At 52.8% G+C, this 24,314-nt stretch overlaps 7 protein-coding genes across 7 annotated transcripts; 5 read left to right on the forward strand and 2 right to left on the reverse strand.

Annotated features, from left to right (window-relative positions):
• Nucleotides 1-82: 82 nt before the first annotated feature.
• HD553DRAFT_278603 (glycosyl hydrolase family 3 C-terminal domain-containing protein) lies at nt 83-2,037 on the forward strand (the record flags this gene model as incomplete). Its single annotated transcript, XM_046178059.1, has 7 exons — nt 83-221; nt 293-457; nt 524-720; nt 793-1,140; nt 1,204-1,279; nt 1,348-1,610; nt 1,684-2,037. Coding segments are annotated over 7 exons (1,542 nt in total), but the record flags the coding sequence as incomplete, so codon positions are not given.
• A 3,033-nt stretch (nt 2,038-5,070) lies between these two features.
• HD553DRAFT_327303 (uncharacterized protein) lies at nt 5,071-6,465 on the forward strand (the record flags this gene model as incomplete). Its single annotated transcript, XM_046181800.1, is given in 4 exon segments — nt 5,071-5,470; nt 5,568-5,935; nt 5,955-6,226; nt 6,255-6,465. 4 exon segments carry the CDS (start codon nt 5,071-5,073, stop codon nt 6,463-6,465), a joined length of 1,251 nt encoding a protein of 416 aa, XP_046032390.1.
• A 691-nt stretch (nt 6,466-7,156) lies between these two features.
• HD553DRAFT_320841 (putative monocarboxylic acid transporter) lies at nt 7,157-9,888 on the reverse strand. The gene is made up of 12 exons (XM_046181182.1): nt 9,511-9,888; nt 9,404-9,445; nt 9,235-9,331; nt 9,114-9,162; nt 8,964-9,044; nt 8,786-8,871; nt 8,439-8,703; nt 8,314-8,376; nt 8,020-8,238; nt 7,866-7,940; nt 7,710-7,783; nt 7,157-7,622 (listed from the first exon to the last, which is right to left on the reverse strand). Exons 1-12 carry the CDS (start codon nt 9,807-9,809, stop codon nt 7,551-7,553), a joined length of 1,422 nt encoding a protein of 473 aa, XP_046032391.1. The 5' UTR covers nt 9,810-9,888; the 3' UTR covers nt 7,157-7,550.
• A 2,150-nt stretch (nt 9,889-12,038) lies between these two features.
• On the forward strand, nt 12,039-12,263 carry HD553DRAFT_254064 (uncharacterized protein; the record flags this gene model as incomplete). The annotated part of the gene is made up of 1 exon (XM_046177340.1): nt 12,039-12,263. A coding segment is annotated over one exon (225 nt), but the record flags the coding sequence as incomplete, so codon positions are not given.
• Nucleotides 12,264-13,635: 1,372 nt separating this feature from the next.
• Nucleotides 13,636-14,547, forward strand: HD553DRAFT_346671 (uncharacterized protein; the record flags this gene model as incomplete). The annotated part of the gene is made up of 4 exons (XM_046183226.1): nt 13,636-13,738; nt 13,844-14,172; nt 14,268-14,438; nt 14,518-14,547. 4 exons carry the CDS (start codon nt 13,636-13,638, stop codon nt 14,545-14,547), a joined length of 633 nt encoding a protein of 210 aa, XP_046032393.1.
• A 5,504-nt stretch (nt 14,548-20,051) lies between these two features.
• HD553DRAFT_327308 (uncharacterized protein) lies at nt 20,052-21,320 on the forward strand (the record flags this gene model as incomplete). Its single annotated transcript, XM_046181801.1, has 5 exons — nt 20,052-20,060; nt 20,131-20,181; nt 20,282-20,371; nt 20,445-20,522; nt 20,598-21,320. The coding sequence occupies 5 exons, from the start codon at nt 20,052-20,054 to the stop codon at nt 21,318-21,320; spliced, it is 951 nt and encodes a 316-aa protein (XP_046032394.1).
• Nucleotides 21,321-21,568: 248 nt separating this feature from the next.
• HD553DRAFT_346674 (uncharacterized protein) lies at nt 21,569-23,874 on the reverse strand (the record flags this gene model as incomplete). The annotated part of the gene is made up of 4 exons (XM_046183227.1): nt 21,569-21,843; nt 21,946-21,972; nt 22,046-23,261; nt 23,401-23,874. 4 exons carry the CDS (start codon nt 23,872-23,874, stop codon nt 21,569-21,571), a joined length of 1,992 nt encoding a protein of 663 aa, XP_046032395.1.
• Between the last annotated feature and the right edge of the window lie 440 nt (nt 23,875-24,314).

Genomic DNA, 24,314 nt, shown 5'->3' on the forward strand with positions numbered 1-24,314 from the left:
TAACCCCTAACCCCTAACCCCTAACCCCTAACCCCTAACCCCTAACCCCTAACCCCTAACCCCTAACCCCTAACCCCTAACCCCTAACGCTCGCACTCGGACGGTCTCTGGCGGTGGCAGCGCGTACTTGACCAGCTCGTACGTGGTTACTGCATGGGATGGTATCGTAGCCGCGCTTGAAGGCTCAGGAGTGGAAGTCGTATATTCGGCTGGTTGTTACAGTCAGTCCTCTGTGCTATCTCCCCCGATCACCCCATCGAAGGCGCTGAGCTCGTTCGGCTTGACGATTCAGGCCATCGGTACCTTCCCTTGCTAGACGGCTTCATATCCGCGCAAGACGGTACCGAAGGTTGGGATGTCGCCTTTTACAATACCGCTCCGAGCGCCTCCGAGACACCCGTCGCCACGTACGTTGCGGCCAGTACCAAATTCAGGATCAATGATCACAAGCCGGCCGGTGAGTGGCGAGTCGAGTACATATTTGTCGATGTGAGATCTGACGACCGGGCCGTCCTACGCACAGGCCTCAACGACGAGTTCCACCTCGTCGGGTCCGGTCACATGACATTCCCCCATTCTGGCATGTTCGAATTCGGACTCTGTTCCGTTGGGAAATCCAGACTGTTTGTAGACGATGTCCTGGTCGTCGAGAACGGGTATGACAAGCCTCAGACCATAGGAGATACCTTTTACGGGCTGGGTACGAGGGAGGAAACAGGTGTAGGTCACGCGAGGCTTCTTTCGTTACCTTTCTCCGACATCCAGCTCACACAACACGATGCCAATTTCCAGGTTTACCACGTCGAGCCGGGCAAGCGGTACCTCGTACGCGTCGAGTTTACAAACTCCTCGGAGGGCGGTCGAGTCTCGGCGGAGACTACCAACACCGGTCAGCCGAGCCTGATGTTGGCAGCGCTACGGGTCGGAGGCAGCTTCAAAATGGCCAGCTCGACTGAGGCCATCGAGAAATGTGCTACGCTGGCGAAAGAGTGCGACGCGGTCATCTGCGTCACCGGCGGGAATCTGGATTGGGAGACCGAGGGTGCCGATCGAACCCAATTCGCGCTTCCTGGCGCGACCGATGAGCTGGTCGAGAGCTTGCTCGAGGCGAACAGCAACACCATCATTTGCAACATCTCGGTACGTGTCACGCGATTGACTCCTCGAGAAGATCGCTGACGACGCAAACCTGACTGACTACAGGGCTCTGCTTTCGCTTTCCCCTGGGTGGACAAGGCGTCATCGATCTTGCAATGCTGGTTGGGTGGCAACGAAACAGGTCAGCGCTCGATCCCCTTTCCCGACGCATAACCATCGACTGACTTTTACTCCGCACGACTCTGCTAGGCAACGCGATGGCAGACGTCTTGTTCGGCAAGGTCAACCCGAGTGGGAGGATGCCCCTCTCTTTTCCCCACGAGATCGAACATTGCACCGCACATCTCAACTGGGGTTCCGAAAATGGCAAGGTGCACTATGGGGAAGGTCTCTTTGTCGGCTATCGCGGTTACGAAGCGACCAAGAGGGACCCGATGTTTGCTTTGGGAGAAGGTCTTTCGTATTCGACGTTTCGTGAGTTTCAGTGTCGCTTCGGGCTGCTCGGATCGAGGGTGAAGGAGCTCATACTGTCATGGTCCGCGGATTCCAATAGACTGGAGCGAATTTGTGGTGGCCGTGGAAGAGGGCGAGACGGCCGAGGAGCTCGAAGCGACCATCACCTTGTCGATCGAGAACACCAGTCAGATCGACGGCGCCGACGTCGTCCAGATCTACGTCAGCCAGATCGCGCCTTCGCTACGACGTCCGCTGAAAGAGCTCAAGGGTTTCCAAAAGGTGTTCCTTCGAGCCGGCGAAAAGAAGACCGTCTTCATACGACTGGACAAGTTGGCCTTTAGCTACTGGAACGACAAGACCGCCCGTTGGGTCACGGAGATGGGCGAATTCGACTTTATGGCCTGTCGATCGGCTCGCGAGGGGGATGTGGTGGCCAAGAACAGGGTCAGGTTGAACAAGACTTGTACCTGGACTGGGTTGTGAATACCGCCGCTGTCGACATGAATATAGGATCGTCGTTTGAACAGGGACCAATGTGACGGTCAAATCAAGGGTCATGCAGCGCCTATGCCGAAGCGGATTCAGATGCTCGTTTCGCATTCGCTCGTCCTCCCTATGCTTTTTTCTACTACGGCGATCGGCGTGTGTGTACATGTGTGTCCTACCTCGAATGTCGACGTCGCTCATGCCACCATCCATCGAGTTCGCATGCCCAAAGAAACCCGACCGCTACCCCAGACTTTCAGAAATCGGCCAAGTCCTTGTTGTTGTCACAAACATTTAACAGCGCGCAGTCGTGGGTCTCGGCTCTCGCTGACTGATGACAGCCTGTAAACGGTCGTAAGTGCCTGGTCGAGTTGCAGGCTCTTGAAACAGAACATACCTGGCACTGATTATCCCACCTCTGCTAAATCTGATCGACAGTCGCTTTGAGGGGCTTGATCATGCTGGTGATGCGGGCCAGGATAACCCCGAAGAATCTTTGAGCCTCTAACACTGAACATCCTCATCTCTACCAATCGCTGCTTTCTGTCTCTCTCTTTGTTTGCAAAAGTCCCGCCTGCCAGCTCCTCCCTTAAGCCCGAGGAGAAGCACGACAAGACACAGTACTTGAACTAGCCCATTTCATGTTCATTGGAAGGGCGACCAGAAAGATGATGATGACGATGACGACGAAGAGGAAGAGGAAGAGGAAGAGGATGTGGAGGAGGAGGTAGGGAAACAGGGCCAAGGAGACAGTCTGGGGCGAGCAATCTCGTGCGTTGTTCGTTTGTGGGTCTAGAGAGCTTACCAGCATTGGGATGTACTAGTTCGATTATCGATGAAGGCCCTGAATCAGATGGGTCATGACACCAGTTGCGTATGTCTGCCAGTCAGCCATTTGGTCCCCTCTTCATGACACAACTTTGTCACCGAAGCATGACGATTGAGAACAGCTCCACTCATTGTACTGGAATCCCAATCCTGCATCGGTCTTATTCTTACTTAGCAGTGTCTTAGGCGCGCCGACATCGCAGACAGCTTGTCTACGCGTAACCACCCTGGACTACTAACAATCTACTAGCTTACGTTAGGCGATAATTCGCATCCGCCTCGGCTCCGCTTTTCGCTCCACACCTCGACCTTCGAGCTTCGTGTCATCAGACATCAAGTCAGTGATTTCGTGTCCCTACCTCCTCGATGAACTGCCACTATTCGAATCAGAACCCGAATTCATCGACTTCGATCCAGCTCAACCCCTAAGTAGCAACCCTCTCCGCGACTTACCGATGACCGTCACTCCCTTCGAGTCTGCACCAGTGCAATGACTCTAGAAGTCGATCACGTGTTTCATACTACAATGGTTCCAACGTAGCCTCCGATAAAGCCGCCTCCAATTGACCCCCTCATCCTGGTTGCACCTAGACAACTATCACAACGGTTCGCTGAATCTTATAGGAGTACAGTCTAGCATTGTGATCACATGCCGGAACCTGTGTGAAAAAATTGCTTCCTGATCAGCATTCCAACAAGCACCTGCGACGCAGTTCGATGTTCCGAGACTCACTAGGTGCTGCTCCGAGCTTTCTTTGCCCTCTTTGCCTCCTTCCCTTTCGGCTCCGAGTCCGGCTTGCGCTTGTCACTCTTCCCGACCTGAGCTTTTTTCTCCCCAAGGAGATGGGGGAATTGACAAGCAACCTTGGCGTTGCTACCCTTGATTGGGAACCTGCATGTCAGGGCTATGGGCACAAGCGCTGCTGCTGCCTCTTGTAGATTACACCGACACGCAAAGAAGCCCCCGAGTGGCACAGGTACCACAATTGGGAGGTCCGGTACATGGCTTGCCTAAGTCGTTCAATCAGTCGTTCAATCAGTCGGTCGGTCGTTTAATCAGTCGTTTAAGACGGGATCGGGCTTGAAAGAAAGCCAAAAAAAGCTGACTCACCTCCATCGATGCAGCACTTGAGGCAGCTTTGCCCTCAAATCACGCTTTGGTCCTTGACAACGGGGGTCTCTTCAACGCTTCCTAACATGTCTTCGGTGGTATTGTTGGTGCTGGTGTTGTTTGGTGTTGATGGTGCTCATTAACATGAGCAGATATGAATGAATAGGGGTAGACATGATCAGATCAGATTTGTGATCAAATCTCTCGTCTTCACCCAATCTTCATCCAAGTGAGAGGATCGGTCGTATTGTAGATGTCTCAGGACGACCCTTTCGGCTCTATGTAGAAAGACCTAAGATCTCACAAGCTCAGGTCAATATGATTGTCCTGTGCACTCTGTGATGGCGTTCTGTTGATGCTGCTGCTGCTGTTGTCCAAGTTTGGCGAGGTCCCGCTTGCTTTGAGCGAGACGGGCCTGGGTCTGAGCCAGGCATTCTCGAGTCTGATCGAGTTGGGGTCCAAGGCGATCGACTGTACGACTGTAACTAACCCCTAACCCTCTTCTTTCTGATCATCACATCCCTCCTTTTCCACAGACCTGAGAACAACCCCTCTCTCTCTCTCTCTCTCCGTCTCTCTGTCTAGGGCGTCTTATCGTCATATCGTGACTCTTTCCCGACCTCCAATCGATTTCGACCTCGACCCTCCACTGCAGGACCAAAGCCTAACCCACCGCCACCAATTCATTCATTTCATTGCGGCTGCCATCGATTATCATCGCCGTCGACATCATCAGCCTGGTGACCGAAAGACACCGACACATACATACTTCTGGACGATACGATTCCCCCCGACAGTAGTAGTGTGAGCCTCTACTATCGAGCCTCAACCTAAGCTACTTGCTACTTGCTACTTGACGATTCGCTACTTTTGCTAAACTCGTATGACTTCTGTCGCATTCGCAATCAAAAGCTTGGCACGACCTAGCCCCAACATCCACAAAGACAGCTCGATCGCTCGAGATCTTGGCCTTATATAACGCCAGTCACTCCCGAGTCTCTCCAAAGGACACCGCCAGGGATCCGACCATGTCTTGCACACATGTACACCTCGCCTGACCCGGAGGCGCGATCACAGGTATCCGACACATCATGCTGCTACTCTCTCACTTTGCGACGCTGTTCGCCATGGTCGCTCTAGCCCGGGCACACTACATGTCCCAAGTGCACTGGACCGGTACACCTTACGATGTTCAAGTACTGAACGTCACCCGACCCAACATCACCTCGCCCAAGGACGCCATCGTCCGGAACACCCGGGCCGCCATCTGCGGTTCCGACCTGCATGCACAACTATCAAGGTTCCCTTCCCAGCGGAAGGCCCCGTGGGGCACGAAGCGGTCGGGATGGTCAGCGAGATCGGGTCTGCCCTTAAGCGTGACGAACGTTCGAGTCGGGGGATCATGTGAATCATCCCGTCCTCGGCTTTCCAACGGATACTTTGCTGCATGTCCCGGAGCCGAAGATTTTCTCTTTGGCCTTCAAATTCAAGGTGAGTGGGGCGTAGCGTCCAGAATATCTCCGTCCTTTCTGCTCGACTGTACTGACTTGACTGTAAGCGTGTCCTCCGTCTCTCTCGCACAACACAGGCGAATACGCTCGCCGGCAAGTTGCCGATACCAACCTGATCCGTATCTCACTGACCAACGAGACCTTGACGCCCGAGTTGGAACGCGACTACCTCTTGGCCTCGGACGTATGGCCGACCGCTTGGCAGAGCATCGATCGGTCCGGGTTCCAACCTGGGGACAACATCGCCATCTGGGGAGCTGGACCCGTGGGTCTATTGGTTATTCCGCCAGGTTGCGAGGTGCCGGTCGGATCTACGTCGTCGATCACGTTCAGGAGCGACCCGACCGAGCGGCCTCTATCGGCGCGGTCCCCCGTCAACTTTGTCACCCCAAGACGTCGTCGAGACGCTCCTCGCCGCCGAACCCCAGAGGGATCACACGCGCTGGTCGATTGCGTCGGGCTAGAAGCTCGAAGCGCTCACCGCCAATCTTACCGTGGATAGCAATATCGTCATGCGTCAGATGATCGCCGTCTCCCAGTTGGACGGAGGTATCGGGATCGGCGGCGTCTACATCATGCCGCCCCAAGGACTTTCGAACCCCCGGATCGCCGAGGTCTCCAGAGACTTTGAATTCGACGCACAGACGTATTTCACTAACCGACTCGTCATGCCAGGCGGCTTGCTCGACGCCCGAGCCGCCGGGCCTTCCCTGGTCAACTTGATCGCCCCAGCGGGGTCGCTCATCCCTCGGCCCTGTTATCAGGGAGCGAGATCTCGATCGACCAGGTCCCCGAGTTTTACGCCCGGTGGGAGGAGACCAAGGTCTATATCAACTTCTCATGGTGATCAAGTTGGAAGAGATCGCTCGGCGTACAGAACAGATCGTAGGCAAAGTCTCTTGGCAAGCCGATCGCGGGCATGTGGTCTCGTTTGCTTTTCAATGCGACGTCGGTCCGGAATCTTCGAACCTGTAGTTCAGTCATAGTAACAATAATAATGATAATGATCTCGAGCACCCTGGCCCCAAAGGGCCTTGCCCCCCTCGCAATGTACCGCACATATTACAACTCGTTATAACATCGACGTTGCTGTGCGCCGCCCGATCGAGGACATGTTCCGGGCGACAAGTTCTTGGTGAATTGCTAGGCCTGACCACCGAATGTCGTCCACCCACATGTTCGTATATCCTTATAGATGTACATGACTTGTTAGGATTGGTTTTTCCGGCCGGGCATGATGATGACGGTAAGGGCTCGTGACACCCCGATGCTGTTTCTCAAATGTTGCTTGACCTCGCCTCTGGCGCAAAGACGCTTGTAGGCTACCGGGATCAGCTCGATTTCACCTGAACAACGGGATCAGCTTGTTAGTCGATTAGCTGTTTTTACGTCTGTTCTTGCTGGGCCTGTCCCTACCCGAAGAAGGTCCCTCGTAAGAGGGCTTGCTCTGGATTTTGTAGCGATGTCAAACCGCAGCATGTGAAACCGCTCTCCTTTGAAGTTTGCCTCCGATCCAGAAATCGTACTCAAGCACAAGGGATCTGAGGTCGCACCATTCAGGTTCACCCATCCTGTGACCCCTCTTCTTCTCAGGTGTCAAATACTCAAGAGGTACTCTAACATGTCGACTCGCTCATGCTTCTCTCCGATACGCTTCACGATGTGTTTCAAATAGTATAAATTCAAAAGGCGCGCCATATTTGGGGTACAGGAGCAAGTTTCTCTCAGAGGGAGGTCCTATAATCGAGATTGGGGCTTCACAAGAGGCTATCGGCAATGTTTTATTTTAGTCTGTGCCACAACGGTGCCGTCACTAATCAAAGACTTGCTAGCTCTAGGGAACGACCTAGAGGATAAAGCATCCGGATCGGACCAGCCAGACAAGCACCGATTCACTCTCAAGCCACTGTAGGCGATACAATCGGTACGACGACATGTACGAGGCATCATCATCTGCCGCTCTGCGGTATTCCACTTCATCATCCAGACAATTCCGCGACCAGACTGACGAGGTAGAAGTACAGCTAACTTGCAGCGACCGCATGGAGGAAGGACCGTGTTCAAGAGCGATACGTGATCCCACAGAATCCACCCAATACCATCATCGCGCCTGTATAGACTAGCAAAGGTCCCTGCGAATCGCGGAAAAGGCTATCAGCGATCAGCGATGAATCGTGATCCCGGGATGGGATGTATCCCTCGAGTCTTTCGGAACGTACGTAATTGTGTTGTCCATAACCACCCACTGAACCGTTCATCGAGCTGTAGTTGAGGAGAGCCGACGAGATAGGACCTTTCGTGACGTGGGGCCAGTTCCAATTCGAGTCAGCCTTCTTACTGTGCTCAAGAGCAACATCCGCCTGTATTGTACTCACCCGAGGTCACGTTACCGATCCCACGAGCAAACGCAAAGATCGAGAACAACAGAGGTGGTAACGTCGGATCGTCGCCTTGTCAACCCCGCGGTACCCGCCAAAAATCAGCCTCTGCTGGATATCGCAAACTGTACATCCCCGAATCGAGACTCACGAGCGATGACGGTAATCAACTTGGTCCATAGGGCGGAAAAGCTGAGCCCCAAGAGGCCAAAGAGGACGACAAAGGCCACGAGCACCCCGGCGTTGGTCGCAAATCCCCACAAGAGGATGCACGACAGGGCCGACCCGAAACACGAGAGCGAGATGACGATACGCAGCGGGATCTTGTCGGACAGGTAGCCCAACATCAAGAGACCTGGCACGGAAGCCGCTGTGGGATAGGATGTGCGGTTGCTTGTCAGAGGGCGAGAGCTCCAATTACATTCGCAATTGTTGGCCAGCTCACCGTTCATGATCGCCAACAGGATCGTACCGTTCGGTTTCGAAATCCCGAGATCGCTTGCGTAGCCTATCATCCATGATTTGTTTGAGCGTCGAGCCAAACACAAGGTTGTCAGACATCCAACTCACTCGGAATGTACACCGCAGGCAAAAAGTTGGACAACGAGCTCAAGAGGATATTCCCGACGAACGCGTAAAACGTCGTCCTCTGCAGGAACACCAGACTGACTGATCCTCGCCCAAGAAGCGTATCCTTCCAGCGAGTGAGCAGGCCCGTCGCACTACGAGCTCGTCTAGAGGTGTGTCGTATGTTTTCACTCCCCGACGCTGCGATGGGCACTCGAGGCTTGATAAAGGCAAGGGCTATCCCACCCATAACGGCGTACCCTCCGGCCTACAAAGACGCTTGATGCATCAGCGTCGACTACATTGAGCCTGTCTGGCAATCGGCCCTTTCCCGATTCCTCTTCACTCACGACACCGCACATCCCAGCCTTGTAGCCAAACCGGTCGATCAATCCGCTCATCACGAAAGGAAAGACGAAACCCCCCACACCGGTACCTGTATGAAACGAGACACCCAAGAAGGAATCGTGCGGTCAGACTCCGGCAAATCGCACTGGCTTCACGGAAACGGAAGATGACCTAACTTACCGGAATACATGATCCCCGATGCCATGCCTCGCTTTTCGACGAACCACTCAAAGATCAGAGTAGCTGCTGGCAAGTAAAAAACTGGGGCGAGCGGTAAGGCTGTTGATCAGCTTATCGCCCATCGTTGAAGGTGTCCTGGCCTGGACTTACACCCGCTGATGGGGTAAAGAGCTCCCATCGTCAACAGTAGGTGCCAAGGCTGGACGAACAAGAGTGTACATCTCGGATCAGCATCGATCCAGACGGAGCTTCTCTTCGATGTCGGACTCGCCTCGGTTACGAACGCACTCCCCACGAGGCTTCCTACTCCACATACGAGGCCGAACGCTTGTAATCGTAGTCGATGCTGCGGGAATGATTGCAGTATACTGAGAGTAGCAAAGGCGAGCCGTCTTCAGTCGTAGGAAAGTGACTGGTTGCGAGCGGACACGTAGACTTACGGTCCTTGTGCGATGGCAGCCATGTACATCAGACCCGATTGTCTGTGTGCTTAACGGATCTCAGTTCTAGTTCCTCCCATCTCCTGAAATCCCTGAGATCTACTCACAAAGTAGCTGCAGTCGTCAGAATACCTTCCTGCCCTCGATCCTTGAACTTGACGCCCGTCCAGTATTCATGCAAGACCCCGACCGAGAATGGGAACCCCCATACGAGCGCTTCGATGACCGTAGCTGCGGCCAAGAACGACCATGCGTGGTAGCCTCGATCAACAGGGAGTAGTTCCTGGGTTTGGGTTTCCGTCGGGATCTCGTCGTCGTCATCTTGAGGTTGTCGGGGGTGAACTTCCGGGTCTGCCAGTTCGTTGCCGTTGGGGTGGTTGAGCTGTTGCAGCTTTATCGAAGACATGGCGGATAAGAGCAGATCTTGAGCGGGATTGAGCACAAGTCGGATGCACCCAGACTGTAGGTTGTGTTTGAATTACTAGATTATCATAGAGACTGCCTTGATGTCGTTCGACGACGGTCGAGGTCGAGGTCGGTTGACTCGGCGGATCAACGCATCGCGTGAGGCGTGTGACCATCATCGATCGCATGCGATACGGCGAGATACGGTTTCACGATCCTTGTACTATAGTACTTGCACTATATGAATGAATTTGGTATGTACAACGAAAGCGATGACGTGGTCGCCATATGCAAGAGTAAGCCTGACCTGAAGAACGGCTGGTCCATTGGGGATCGTGACAAAGGTGTTAGTTGGTGGTAACACTACTGAAGGAAAGCATCTCGGGCCGTCGTTCATGGAGGTCAAGGAACTGAATCATAATCAGGCCTGGGTGAGGGCGAAGAAATGTCTCGTATTAGTCGGATATATACGACGAAGAGCAAGTATTTGACTATACCTGCTATGAACGCTCTGGGAGATGTGGGAAGGTATGCTAGCGTTACCGCAATAAGCCTTTGGGCGGCTTTCGAGACAGCTTGACACGAAGCTAATCGCAAGACGGTCAGCTCCATGATGCTCACAAAACATTCAGATTGCTCGCCGGTAGTGTAAAGACGACTCACGCTCAAGACTCGTTGACTCTGTTCACCGTGCGTTGGCGGTACCATAGGGCAGAGCGTCCATCGCCACCCTCAGTGAAGCTCCTTGTCGATCATACAAGGCGACCAACGCTCTCTGCCTCCTCATCATCCGTATAACCTCCATCAAAACCCCTCTCAAATCCTCGATCTGACTTTCGGGACTCCCCTGGCGTTCCCACCCCCTAAGCTCGGACCCGACGAGGTCGTTCATGCTAAACGTCTTGGCTTGCAGATAATAGTCCGTACGCATGTCCCCACCGCGAGCGTGTATGAACGCGATCAGGTCGTCTTCGAGCGCCTGGACCGTCTCTATCAGAGGTTGTAGTACCGAGGGTATGTTGATGTAGCGGAAAGATCGATCTAAAGCGGATTCTGTGTCCAGTCCGAGTTGATGTAACGAGACGAGACGTCTGATCCGAAAGGCGTGGGTTAGGTCGAGTGTGTCGAGTGGTGACAGGATAGGCTCGTCGTCCAGCCGGGCGGTCATGATGTATTTCGTGTCTATAGTGATGTTGTAGCTTGTTATCGTATGTCTGGATATATCGTGAGGGAACTGTCAGGCGATCACCGTATACCATGGTATATATGGGGCGCCATAAGCGTCAAATGCATAATTGTATGCTACCACGTTTACGCGTATCAAGACTCGATTGCGCGTATCTAGACTCAATTTCGCCTTTACAACACTTAACTACGCCTTTCACTTCTCGCCTTTACGAGCCCAGTCTAGGTCACCCTACAATCGACTCGATCAGTCTCGGCTGTACTATAAAGGGACCATGTAGTCACGTATACGCGACCATGTCCTTTCACATCCCAATCATGAGTTGCAATTCACTCGAATCAGCTTACAATGGAGTCCACTGGTCATATTGTTCTAGTTTCTGCCCACGTTGCCCAAATATTCGTGCCGATACGGCTTTACCTCGATCAGGAGCTCAATCAACGGGATCCCCTGCTCCTACCAACCCTGCTTAACGCTCTAGACGACCTCGCACACTTTCTACGAATCGTTGTCAAGCACCGTATCCCTCATCAAGCTTACCGCGAGCACATTCTTGCCGTCATTGGATTCCAAGATCGTCTCTGTGCTTATCAAAGATCCTTGACTGATGCTCCAGCCATCGTCGCTCCCAACTTGACAAGGTCACTAGAGGGCGGCCGCCCTACCGTCTCAATCCCCGCAGAACAACTCGTACTGTATACCAACCTTGGCTTCCACGACAAAGACATCGCTCGACTACTTGGCACCTCGAGAAGCACGATCACTAGGCGAAGGAAGGAATTGGGCTTGCAGAAGCGTCGGGAGAAACACTTGGTACCCCAAGATCGTCTTGAAGCTGTAAGTGCAAGAGCGTTCGAGACCGAACAAGACTTTTCAAGACACGACAAGACTTGAATAGACTTGAAAAGACATCTAAAGACTGTTAAAAGCATGTCTTAGGCTAAAGAACTTTCGTTATCGTTGACATAAGCTGATTTGACTTGAATTTGTTCTACAAAGCTTGTCGGCAATATCCTAACAACTGTCGACTCCAACAATACCGGAGAACGTCTTGTTATGGGTCTCCTCACGGCACAAGGAGTCAAAGTTACCCGACGACAGTTGAGAGATGTCATGCAGACGTATGACCCACAAGGGAACATGCTGAGGCGAGCGCAGGTCCTGCACAGACGCGACTACGATGTCCCCTTCATCAATTCTCTATGGCACATGGACGGCCAGCATAAACTCATCAACTGGAAGTTCGTCATTCATGGCTGCGTAGACGGCAAATCCCGACTTATCGTCTATATGCAAGCTTCCGACAACAATCATTCTGATACGGTTGATGCGAGCTTTCTGCGTGCTACTCATGAGTGGGGATGGCCGTCAAGAGTTAGAGCAGACTATGGGGGGGAAAATCTCGGGGTTCGGGACCTGATGAACCAAGTAAGAGGTCAGTCTGGCTCATCGAGTCTCGTTTACACTTTTTTACACTCAACGAGACGTATATTCACTCATTGTGACTTCGATCCGTCCAATCGCACTTGTTAACAGGATCGAATCGTGGTTCGTTTATGCAAGGCCCTTCGACCCGCAACGTGCGGATTGAGAGGCAGTGGAGACAAGTTGGAGAGTCTGTCACCCAGAAGTTCACAAGGGCGTTCATGGAGTTGGAGTCGCAAGACGATCTGGATCGGAACAACGCGGTAGACATTTACTGTCTTCACTATGTGTTCATGCCGTACCTGAACTTCGTGCTAGGACACTATGTTGACGCATGGAACCATCACGGTATGTCGAATCCTGGGTTAAGAGGGCTTAGTCCTGTCCAGATGTGGTATCGAGGTGAGTGATCATTTGATTAGTCTTGATAAGTCGAAACGTGACTGAACTGGTTCATATTGGACTTTGAAAGGCTTGCTTGACGCGACTAGCAACGGATACGACTTGGACTTGTTTCCCGAGACTCGACACAACATTGATGGCACACAGTTTGACAACAACGCCCCAGGCGAACACGCAAGGGATAATCAAGGATGGGTCAACGCTTTACGTATGGAGGCAACGGCTCCAGTGCAGGACCAGCTGCGTCAACCTCGTCATCGCGATCCATTTGTTATCGTCCCTCGCTACATGGACCACGTCCCGGACGTCTTGGTCACAGAGGAATTCAAACAGGAACTCGTCAATCACTATCCTGTACAAGCGTTCGATAATCTCTGCCAAGCTGTGGCTCATTATCTGGCTGTACGCGAGTACGTTTACAACACCTTGCAAGATCTTGACTTGCGTGGAACTCTTGAGCCGTAGAGATGCTATGTCAAGCACGCGTGAGAAACCACAAGCCTCCTCTGCATCCGCTGAGCCTCGCTTACGCCTTGTTGCTCTTGTTTCAAGTGGTCAACCATCCTTTCGACTGGCTTAAACCCTCCTTTGGCCTATTGTTGTCGACAAACAACAACAAACAACAATAAAATTCCTCGTACGACTGCTTGGCTGGTAGGCAGGGCGAGATTTGCTATATCTCTCGCCCTATTTTGATCGTTTGTAACTTCTTCGAGTTCTTCTATCAAATTCATTCCTTTCAAACATATTGTCATCGCTCAACTCCCGTAAACCTACTACTCTAAACTCATCGTTACTACCCCCTCCAATCAACATGTCTGAATCTTCCGACCGAATCTCCAAGAGCCCCGAATTCCCGGGACACGACGCCTCGGAAGAGGTGCTTGCGAAGTGGAAGGAGGACCTCGACGCTCATGGTGAGTCTCTTTGAGTTTTGTTTAGTCTTTTTCCAGCTCTTCCTCGCTCTACGACGCCTGGAAAAGAGTCTTTTAGTCTGATTCGATACCGTTTCTGTATTGTAGACCGCCGTGAAGAACGTCGAGGAGCTCTCCGGCCCCGGGGAGACAAGAACGAGTTGGGCCTGCCCAAACCTCCTCCCGCCGGCTCGAGCTCGAGTTCCGGCACCAAGAAGACCGGACCCGGGCCGAACAAGGGTTCGAAGCAGCCGGGGAAGAGAACGGTTGCGAAGAAGCAGCTGGCGAGGGGTCCGGGAGGGAAGTTTTTGCCCAAGGCCGTGGGGGAAAAGGGGAAGGGGAAAGAGTTGGGGCAGGAGGTGAAGGGGCCGGACGACATGGACGTCGATGTTGACGAGGAGGTGGTGGAGGAGGAGGAGGAGGTCCAGGCCGAGCCCGTAAGTCTATTTGAGTCAAGTAAAGTCCTTTCTAGTCGAACGTAGACTCTTTTAGTCGACAATAAACTCACCCAACGTCCTTTGGGGTTTCATAGACAACGACGTTGACGATGAGTGAGCTCCGAGAGCTCATCCGAGCGGGGGCTGAGAAGGTGTTGGAGGGCGAGAGGAAGCAGAGGGAGAAGGAGGAGAAGGCGGAGAAGGAGAAGGAGGAGAAGGAGAAGTTGGAGTCGGACGAGGCGATCGCGAAGGCGAGGGAGGAGATGGTATGTTCTTACATGTTTCCTTTATACTGTTTACTTGTCAATCTGATTGCGAGTGCGTTGTTGATCTTCTCGACTATAGGAGGAGGCCGCTGAGAACGGTACGCGATGATGGATCGACTAGACATGAGCTATAGTAGTACAGATGAGGAGAGATAGGAGGTGATGTAGGCGTCTAGGGCGACGCGAATCGTCACTCCCACCCTATGTCTTGTAGGGCCACCGTTACCCTTTCGTCTTTTCTTTTTTTTTTTTTTTTTTTTTCGTTTTCTTCCGGTGTGTTCTTTTCGTATCGATGCTACTAAGTTCGGTCAAATGCTAAATGTTACTAACTTCATCTCTCTGCAATTGCAGCACTCCTCGCCACGGTCGCATGCGGTCTAGACCAACACGCCCCGCCGGGTCCCCGTCTGGAGTGCTAATTCTAGCACTCCCTCGCTGTAACTCGATCACCCTATAAGGGCCTGACCACTTCGTCTTCAACTTCCGTACTGATTCATGCGTATCGTCTTTTCTGGGGTCGTAAATTTGGACTAGCTGCCCGACGTAGAACGGCTGTATGGGACGTTTGTCGGGTCGCTGTCGTTTGTTGATGCTGTCATCTCGGGATTCGGTCGCCTCCATCCGCATGTTGTCTGTATGCTGTATATGCGCGGTGAGGTCGGAAGGAACGGGACGATTGTCGATTTTTCCGAACAGCAGTTCCCTCGGCGAATAGCCTCCAAGAGCGTCCAACTTGCGATCGTTCAGGGTACTGATCGCCTCCTGTAACTTGTTGGGCCAGTTCTCGAAGGCCTCTAGATCGTCTAGGATCCCGTCGAGGCTGACTCGACAGATGCGACGCAGGCGGTCTAGCACCAAATGATTCGCGTTCTCCGCAGTCGGCACATGGGCGAACGGCGCTGCCGGTGTCATGTGGACTAATCCGCTCAGTTCCTTTTGAATCCGGCTTGTCATGAATTGATTGTCGCATACCAACTCGGTTGGTAATACGTAATGTTGTTGAAGCTCCTTGAGGGCTATGAGGCAAGTCTCCGACGACGGATCTCGGTTGAACGCCCATCCGAAGATGAATTTGGTGTACGAGTCGACCGCGAGGAGTACGATCTTCATTCCGTCCGATGTCTTCGGGAGGAACATGTAATCGATCGCCATCAGGTCGAAAGGAGCGTACCTCTGCGTATCTCGCATCAAGGAGTTCCTCATGCGTTGACCGAATTTCATGCAAACCTCGCATGTTTCGACGATTTGGGCTACGTCTTTTCGGATGGTAGACCACGTCGTCGAGCGCTGCAGGTTCCGAACCGTAATGTCGACCCCGAAGTGTCCCGTTTCATCGTGTGCCTTTTGCGCCGCTAGTAATCCGTCCTTGACCGGGATCACCTCGATTTCATGGTGCAGCCCCTTATGACGGGTCCAGAGTTTGCCGTCTCTGACCCAGTATAAGGCTGCTTTCTTCACGACTCCGTCAGCGTCGCTGTTGATAAGCTTCGTGAGGTAACAAACGACTGGGTAAAGACCGTCGTTTTTGAACCTATTTCGCAACTCTTCCTCTTCCGGCTTCTCGCGATCTAGCCAGTAAAGATCGTTCGGGATACCTTTGTACCCTACTTCGATCCCGATACTTTCCGCTGGCACCGGCCCCGACGCGTTCCTACTAAGATAGTCGGCCACGCCGTTCTCTGATCCGGCTCGATGTACGAACGTCAAATTCGCTCCGCTTTGAAGAATAGCGTCCTTCCACCCAGACTGCTGAAAAGACGGCTTATCGTTGTTCAATAAGTTCTTTACAGCCTGGCAATCAGTATGGAGGACGGTGTTTTGTCCCCATATGATATTCTTGAAGCGCTCAAGCGCCCACTTCACCGCTTTCAGCTCGAGCGAGAAGGAGTGGGAGCAGCTTTCACGCTCGGAAGTCCTCTTCGAAGCAAACTCGATTGTCCTGATTTCCGAACCGACCAATTGGTATAGGTGGGCTCCGAAACCGTCTGCGCAAGCGTCGACTGCTACATGGAACGGGTGTTCTCCGTCAAAGATAGGCGCCGTGTTCATGACCATGTTGCAGAGGGCGTCTTTGATTGCATCGAATGACCTCTGTAACTCGTCGTTCCATTCGACTTGCGTTTCTTCCAAAGCTCTTTTCAGACCGCCTCGTATGTCCTTGGTCCCTGAGGAGACTCTCCTGGTGACGTCAGTTAGCGGTCCCGCGATGGCCGAGAAATTCGGGATATTGCGTCGAAAGTGTGCTGCTTTGTTAACGAAGGACAACGCCTGCAAAGCTGTTCTCGGGATCTCGATTTGTCGAATTGCGCTGACTCTCTCAGGATCAGCTTCGACTCCTGCCGCACTGACTATCTGACCGCCTATCTTCGTCTTCGTCTGAAAGAGCTTCGTCTTTGTGGGGCTCCAGCGTAATCGGTATTGAATAGCTCGTTTAGCTAATTCAACCAACGTTTTCAAGTGTTCTTCGAACGAATCGGAACTGGAGAATAAGTCGTCCATCCAGATTTCCGCTACTCGGCCTAGTAAACCCGAATAGGCCCGAGCCGCTCCCGCTTGCATAGTAGCCGGGGAGCCACTCAAACCTTGCGCCATTCGAGTATGGCAGAAATGTCCGCGACCGGGAATGAAGAAACAAGTGTAAAGTTGAGATTCTGGCGCTAAAGGGAAGGAGTAGAACGCTCCCAGTTGGTCGAGTACCGAAATCCATTTCTTTCCACTTGTTTTCGCAATGAGGTCGTGCATATTTCCGGGAAGATACGTGGCTGTGGTGGTCGCTCGATTCAAAGGACGGAAGTTAAATACCATCCTAAACAGTTTCGTGGCGTCCCCTTGAGTCGATCCCGTTTCTTTCGCTACGCCTGCGTTTGGTTCTCGAAGATGATGATCACCGTTCGATCCCTCGGAAATCGCTTGTTCTAACTCCCGTCGAACCGTTTTTTCATCTTTGGCTTCCGCTTGTTTCTTCGGCACCATGATCACGTTGGATACGCACTTGACTTCCCAGGGCTCGACTGACCTGATGAGCTTCGCGTCCAGAAGAGCGTCAACGTAGGCACAAGCCGCTTCGAGCTCTGTATGTGCGAGTCTCTGGGTTGACGCTAGCGGTAAAGGGATGTTGTCGTTCACGATCAATTTGGCATGTCCTACCGTCGTCTCCTCTAGTTCGCTCAACGAGAGGGCCCAGGCTTCGTGGTGCGTTTTCACGAACTCCTCTACCCGTTTTCGTTGATCCGGGGTTAGCTCCGTACCGATCTCGATTTTCTTCAATATCGCCGCCGCCCGATCCTCAGTCGTGTTTCGATTCGCTTCCAAGTCTGGCAGATGGCCATCGATATCTTCTTCCTCCGTGAACGCGGTCCATAAGGCTTGGTCTAAGTGACCAGACGGAACCTCGACCTCCTTGTACGCAGAGAAAGATCTTTCCACGCCGTTTCCGCGAACTCGAAGTTCTCGTTTTCCGAAGTCTAGGACCGCTTCCATCTGCGTAAGGAGTGGCAAACCGAACAGGATGTCCCAACTCTCGTTCGATTCCACGACTTCGAGGGTAAACGGGGCCTTGATGCAACCTCCCTCGTAATTCAAAACGAAGTTCAGTTTAACTCGGCCGGCGCTCCTTTTCTTCGAACCATCCGCCATTCGGAGCATGATCGGACTCGGGAGCAGTGGTCCTATGCCGGCCCGGTGCTTTCCATAGAACGTCAAATCGATGGCGGACACGAGAGCCATACTATCCATGAATCCTCTTTTACCCGCTGAGAACGAGTAGCCGTTCGTCTCTAATGTGTGTGGGACGACGAACGGTGGGTTCACCTCCCCCTCTGCGTAGACGTCTGTGACCTCCGTGATCTGTGTATTGCTTGTTTCATTTTCCTGTCTTCTCGCTACTCCAGCCGAATAGATTGTTCGGCCTACTCGCGCTGTCGCTGTCGCTCTCGCCTCCAAGGACGGGCTTGGCGCCGCTCCAATATTGTATACTTCTCGCTCTTCCTCCTTTCGCTCCGACTGCTCTGATGATTGAGGGTCGGAAGGTGATTGGACTGGGTCGCCCTCTACTGGCCCAGTCCTCGGCCGTTTCCCTGCATCAACATCCAGGAAAGACCCTCACCTTCATCGCCTTCCGCGTCTCGTCCGTGATCATCTCCGAAACGATCGAACATCAATGCATTGACTGCGATCGCTCGGTTCCCGACAGGATGGCTATTGGCGCCAGATCCGTACCCTTCTTGCTGGTTGTAAGGTCGGTAGTTGTTCCCTCGATAACCACCGCCTTGGGTCTGGTAGCTGTCGGCTTGCAATCTCTTTTTCTCGGATACCTTGAATCGATAGGTCTGTTCTTTCGGATTGACCCACGGATTCGGACATTCGCGGCCGACGTGGGGAGCAGGACGTTTCGACCCGCATTTGTAGCACTCTTTCGTGCCCGCGGGTTCGGTACCAGGTGTAAGCGGTAAGTTGCAGTCCGCGGTGATCTCAGACTGTCCCCATCTAGCTTCCCATTCGTCTAACTTAGCCTGATGAGCCGGGGTGATCTGCATGTATCGAGTATCGGTCTGCCAATACTCTCGGATACCGCCGGCCAAAGGACTTCGTTGAGGGCTGAGCTGAGTTTGTTCGAGAGGTGGGGACTGGACGGTAGATGCTGGAGAGGGGGGTAGAGCGTAGCGGGCGTATCGGTCCTTTGCATTGATGGCTGCAAGGTTCTCGATCAGAGCGTAGTGTTGAATCTCCTTGATTTGCCAGTCCGACAGATTTCGAATTGTATCCAAGCAAGCGTCGAAGGTCGCTGCCCTCCCGCTCTCTCTGATGATCTTCTGCAACCCTCCTCCTACGTTCCCGATGACCGCCGCGTACTTGGTCGAGTCGTGGGTGGTGGCCGGTACTCGACCAGCGAGCCTAGTCATCTCGTCGCAATACTTGATCTGTAGTGGGTATCCGGATCTGTCGTCCTTCCCTACGTCACTATCCCTGAGGCGTGTCTTCATCATCGTTTGAAGTGCTTCCAATTTCAAGGTATCGTTCCCTTTGTCGAGGAACGACTCTTTGAACTTGGCCTCGAGTAGTTTGTAGGAGGCGGTAACGCCAGCGGTAAGGCTTTCGAGCCATCGTTCTCCTCGAGTCTCGGGCACCATGCAGCGGACGAAATATTTGGCTTTCTTGTCGTCGGTATCCACATCCCTATCCAACATGGCAATCTCGAAGTCGTTCAAGAAGGCCTTGGCCTTACTTTCAGACCCGTCGAAGGTCGGTAGACTGCCGGCCATGGTTGTGATCGGTCGTCGAGTTCGCTGTTGATCGTGAGTTGAGTCGAAAGGGAGGTTCAGGAAAGCTGATCGATTCGCTTCGGCGTCGTTGTCGAGGGTCCTTTGTTGCTTCCTAGTCACTGTAGGCATGAACTAGGGTGCTGGGGTATCGAGCACTTGGATCTAAGGGTATTGCTGGGTTCAGGAACTAGGTACTGGAGCTGGAACTGGCACTAAAGGTATTCGCCACCCACCCGGTCGACCGGCGAAAATTTTCTTCAGGCGATAACTCGATCAATATCCACCCGATCCGGCTGGTTTTTGGATGAAACGTCTAGTTCAGAGTAGAGCAGCTGAACAGCTATGCGTCGCCATGAGAACGGTACGCGATGATGGATCGACTAGACATGAGCTATAGTAGTACAGATGAGGAGAGATAGGAGGTGATGTAGGCGTCTAGGGCGACGCGAATCGTCACCGCGAAGGCCACGAAGACGACCGTGGTAAGTATTCAGGCCTAGTCACGCTCAAATACACCAACTACGCCCACTTACACTCGACTCTGCTTGACTCTTACTTACCTCTGATTGTTTGCGTTCACAGGACAAGAAAGCGGTTTCCCCCGAGGTGACGGCCTCGACTTCGGGGGACAAGGAGAAGGCCAAGGATGGCGTGGTGCAGATTGCTGGATGTGTAAGTAGCCCTTCGCCTACAACTACCAATCTGTATTACTGACTCATAGCTTCTTTGTTCGTCGCTTCTTTAGACGGTCTCTAAAGATGGCAAAACCATCATCGACGGCGAAGGCAAAGGCCTTACGACGTACAAGTGGGACAAAGTCCAAGTAAGTTGGGCTTGTTTAGACTTGATAACGCTCGATTAGACGAACAAAGACTAATTGAGCTCTTTCAACTATCAGGTGTGCCGACACATGCTGAAGAAGCATGCCACGTCTCTCGTCGAGTGCCTTGGGGAGAACCGATGCGTGTCATGCCGCAAAGGGGGTCGGGACCTCAAGAGCAACAAGGAGACCCAGCACTTCGACGATCAGTTCTCGAGGTGCATCTTCGGCGACGATAAGGGCTGCTTGTGCTGCAAGTGGAAAGGGAGGAACGCCGATTGCCGCGGCGCCAACAAAGCCGGTGCTCTTGCACCTCTCGCTGAGCACGAGAAGAACACCGCCGCCGCCGCCGCCCTTGCTGCCAGGGCCTCTACCCCGCCTCGCTTTCCCGTCTTTGGTGGCATCGGATCACCGACTCGCCCTCTCGCTCCTCCCGCCGCCGCCACCCTAGCGTTCGAGCAGACTACGCACGATGTGGCCAAAAAAGTCCAAGCGGCCGGTGCGTGGTTGGAGAAGGTTCAGCAGGAGTGGGCGGACCTCGGGAAGTCTGACGAAGGCCAGGAGGACTGGAACGGTCTCGCCGAGAAGTTCCCAAAGGCTTCGGCGCTCCTTGCTGAGGCCAACGAGATCATCACCCATCTCGACGGTGCCGCTTTGACCGGACTGGGGCGCGAGCTCGAGCAGGGCGTTACCAAGGTCAAGGCTGAACGGGAGACAGCTTTGCCGGCCACTCCCACCAGGACTCGAGCGGGATGGGCTTCGAGGCCTTTCGGTACGGGATTTGGGGCTCCTTCGTCGTGATTCTTTCTTCTTTCGATATGTAAATGTAAATGTATCTAGGACAGTCTCGTATTGCGCTGTTTGTATCTTTTTATGCGAAGAATATCTCGAATAAGCCTTGCACCAAGCGATCAAACTCTTCTCCGTGTTGCAAAGACTTATTGCGCCCAATTCAGCAACAAAAAGACTAAATTTGTGTTAACAAGTCGTGTCGAGTGTAACAGAGTTTAACAGGCAGGTGAGAGAAAGACTTACATCAGTTTGAGCACCTATTGAAGCTTGGCCGGCAGCCTTTTCCTTCGTTGCCCTTTGCCCACTGCTTGTTGTTGCTCCAAAGCCTTTGCAGCACGTGTCCTTGCGGCTGCTGAGCTCTCGGGAAGATCTGTAGAGTTCATTGCCTCGTGCTTCCTCTTGCGACCGCCTCCGGACCTTTGCTGCAAGGTAGAAGTGGCAGCAGCAGCAGTAGAGGTAGAAGGGTCAAGTTCCTTTGACGCTTCAGAAGATACAGTCTCCTCAGCAGGACAGGCGTTGTTGTCCACGTTTGCTACGGAAGATCATATTGAAGCAAGATCAGTAACCCCGATCTCAACCGAACAAATACTGTTTGGAATCTTGTCTAGTCCTAATAACCCCGCACAAAGCTTACCTGGACCAATCTCATGCGAAACATTTCCTGGAGTCGAGATATAGCGGTGATAAGCGTTATTCAGCATTGTTGAGCCTTATCGAGCACAACTTCCACTCACCTGGTTCCATTGAAGTCCTCTGATTGCCATCATGGGTTGCTTCGACTGCGCCCTGTGCGTCCATGTCGAGGTACTGGAACGGGAAGTTGGGGTCCAGCTCATCAAGGAAACGGTCGCTAGTCTGACTATGCTCGTCGACCTGCGGGAGTCCCATGCTCTCCAGCAATTGCTGATCTCCAGCCGAGCGTTCAAACGAGAACGATTCGGTGCCGTCGAAGGGGCCTGCGCCCGAACCTGACTCAGTCTGGTCGTAAGAAGACTCGGCTCGTCCAGTTGAGGTTGGGTTACTGCTATCAACCCCACCTAACGAGTTCGCCAAGTCAAGGTGAGACCTAAGCCGTTGTTTCTGATTCGACAGCCATCGTGCGCCAAACGCTGGATGTTGGGCGACTTTCGAGAGGAGTTTTCCCAAAGCAGGAGCAGACTGCTCATCATCTGAATCGATCACGCTCACGATAGAGATTCCTGAGGAGGATACAGAGGTAGCCCTTTGCTTCCCCTTACCCTTCCACTTCTGTTTTGGCCGGGGACGGGGACGAGTGTAAGATGGGCTAGTCGGCTCAAGCTTGAGACCAGGTTCGGCTTTGACCTTTCCGTTGAGAGCCAAGTTGGACTTTTTTCGACTTGTTTTGGCCTTGTTGTCCTCTTCCCCCTCTTCCTGCTCACGAAAGGGCACACAATTGCGCTGATGGACAGGTAGCTGTATCGAAGGGTATTTACGCCTACACCCTGAGCAAGGCCTCAACGCATTGCGATGATCGGAGTCGTCGCTGTCTAAATCCTCTTCCCACATGTCGCCTTCCTGCTTATGAGCGGCTGTGATCTGGTATCTCCAACCGGGAGAGTCGTTTGCAGGGAACTCCCACCCTTCCTCGATGATGTACATTGACGAAGAGTTGTGATACATCTTCTGTAAATCCTTAAGCGTGAATTCATAGGCCCGTCCAAGCGTCTCGGGGTGGAAACGAGTCGTGCCCTGACCCAGTTTGGCCCATAAAAAGGGTTTGATAAGGAAGCGAGACCCATGTTTGGCCCTAAATTTGTCCAACACAGTCTTCGCAATGTCGGTAGGGTTCATGTCGGGTGTCAGGTCGATTAACTGACTGTACCCAGTCGTCTCTGTGGCCTCGGCAAACATAGCGCCGGCCTTCGGCTTTGCCTTGTTCCATAACATGACCTCCCTGCGAAGGATAGACCCACAGCCAATATAGGTAACCTGGAATCAACAAGAACTACTTGTCAGTACGAACAAAACTCAGTCCAACTTCACAAGCACGTCTCGGGTTCAACTAAGTTCAAAAAAGTGTTAACAAGACCTTGCAAGTCTTGTTTAGTCGTAAAACCGGCTGACTTACCCGATTGTAAGTCTTGCCAATGAGGTAAGGCTTAGCTTGGGCTACCGTAGCCTTTTTCTGAAGGCCCCGAGCCGTAGCCATCTGGAAACTTCCATTCCGGAACCGTTGAGTAGAGCCAGTAGCTGATCCGCTAGGGGGATTGGGCGGGGGGAAGGTTGTGATCATTTGACTCGGGTGAGGGTATCCTGTATGTTGTCGTTCAATCGCAACAGCGCTCTGCGAGGGCCTGAGACTGGCGTTGTTTGAAGCCGATTGGTCGACCTGGTCTATAGGGGTAATGGGAGCATAAGGAGCCCTAGGTTGTTCCGTAGAAGCTCTAGGTTGCTCAATCGAAGCCATGGCGGGTCGGCCAGGCATGGGAGGAAGAGGAGCTACGATTTGCTGGACCCACTGATCGACTAGCTGACGATCTCCTCCAAGTCGCTGTTGAAGGAGTCGAGTCAAGTCGGCGTCGGAGATGTTGTGGGTGGACATGGTTTCCAAGGGGACGTAAAGGCCTAGGTGAGGTGTTTAATATGGTATTTGGGGGGGCAATTAGAGATAGAGCAGCTATGCGAGACCTGATATAGCTTGGCCGTGAAAGTCAAGCATGAACAAAGCTTCATCTAGTCTAATCAAGTCTAAACTAGTCGTAACTGGTCATTCCGAGTCTTCGTGATACTGACCGTGGCTCATCGGATGCAAATAAGGGTCACCGGAGCCTAGTAAGGCGAAAAGTAGGCGAAAAGTAAACAATCAACGCAAACAAGCGACCATACGCGCGTCGAAACCATTAACAAGCGAAAGTATAGGCGAGTGACGCTTCCGGCGGGCCATAGGTATAATGGGCAATTCAGAAAAGTACATCGCCAAGTTCGAACACCATCATGTATCGCACACGATATGGCCAAGTTTTGCTTCCGACAAAGAGGAGA

This window comes from Filobasidium floriforme (assembly GCF_021052385.1).
Source record: "Filobasidium floriforme strain CBS 6241 chromosome Unknown HD553scaffold_34, whole genome shotgun sequence".
NCBI lineage: Eukaryota > Fungi > Basidiomycota > Tremellomycetes > Filobasidiales > Filobasidiaceae > Filobasidium > Filobasidium floriforme.

Coding starts and splice junctions, on each gene's coding strand:
- HD553DRAFT_320841 (XM_046181182.1), bottom strand. CDS start 9,809: ATGTCTTCGATAAAGCTGCAACAGCTCAACCACCCCAACGGCAACGAA. Junction 9,163..9,234: donor GGAGTGCGTTCGTAACCGAG/GCGAGTCCGACA, acceptor TTGTTCGTCCAG/CCTTGGCACCTACTGTTGAC. Junction 7,784..7,865: donor GATCGGTAACGTGACCTCGG/GTGAGTACAATA, acceptor ACGTCACGAAAG/GTCCTATCTCGTCGGCTCTC.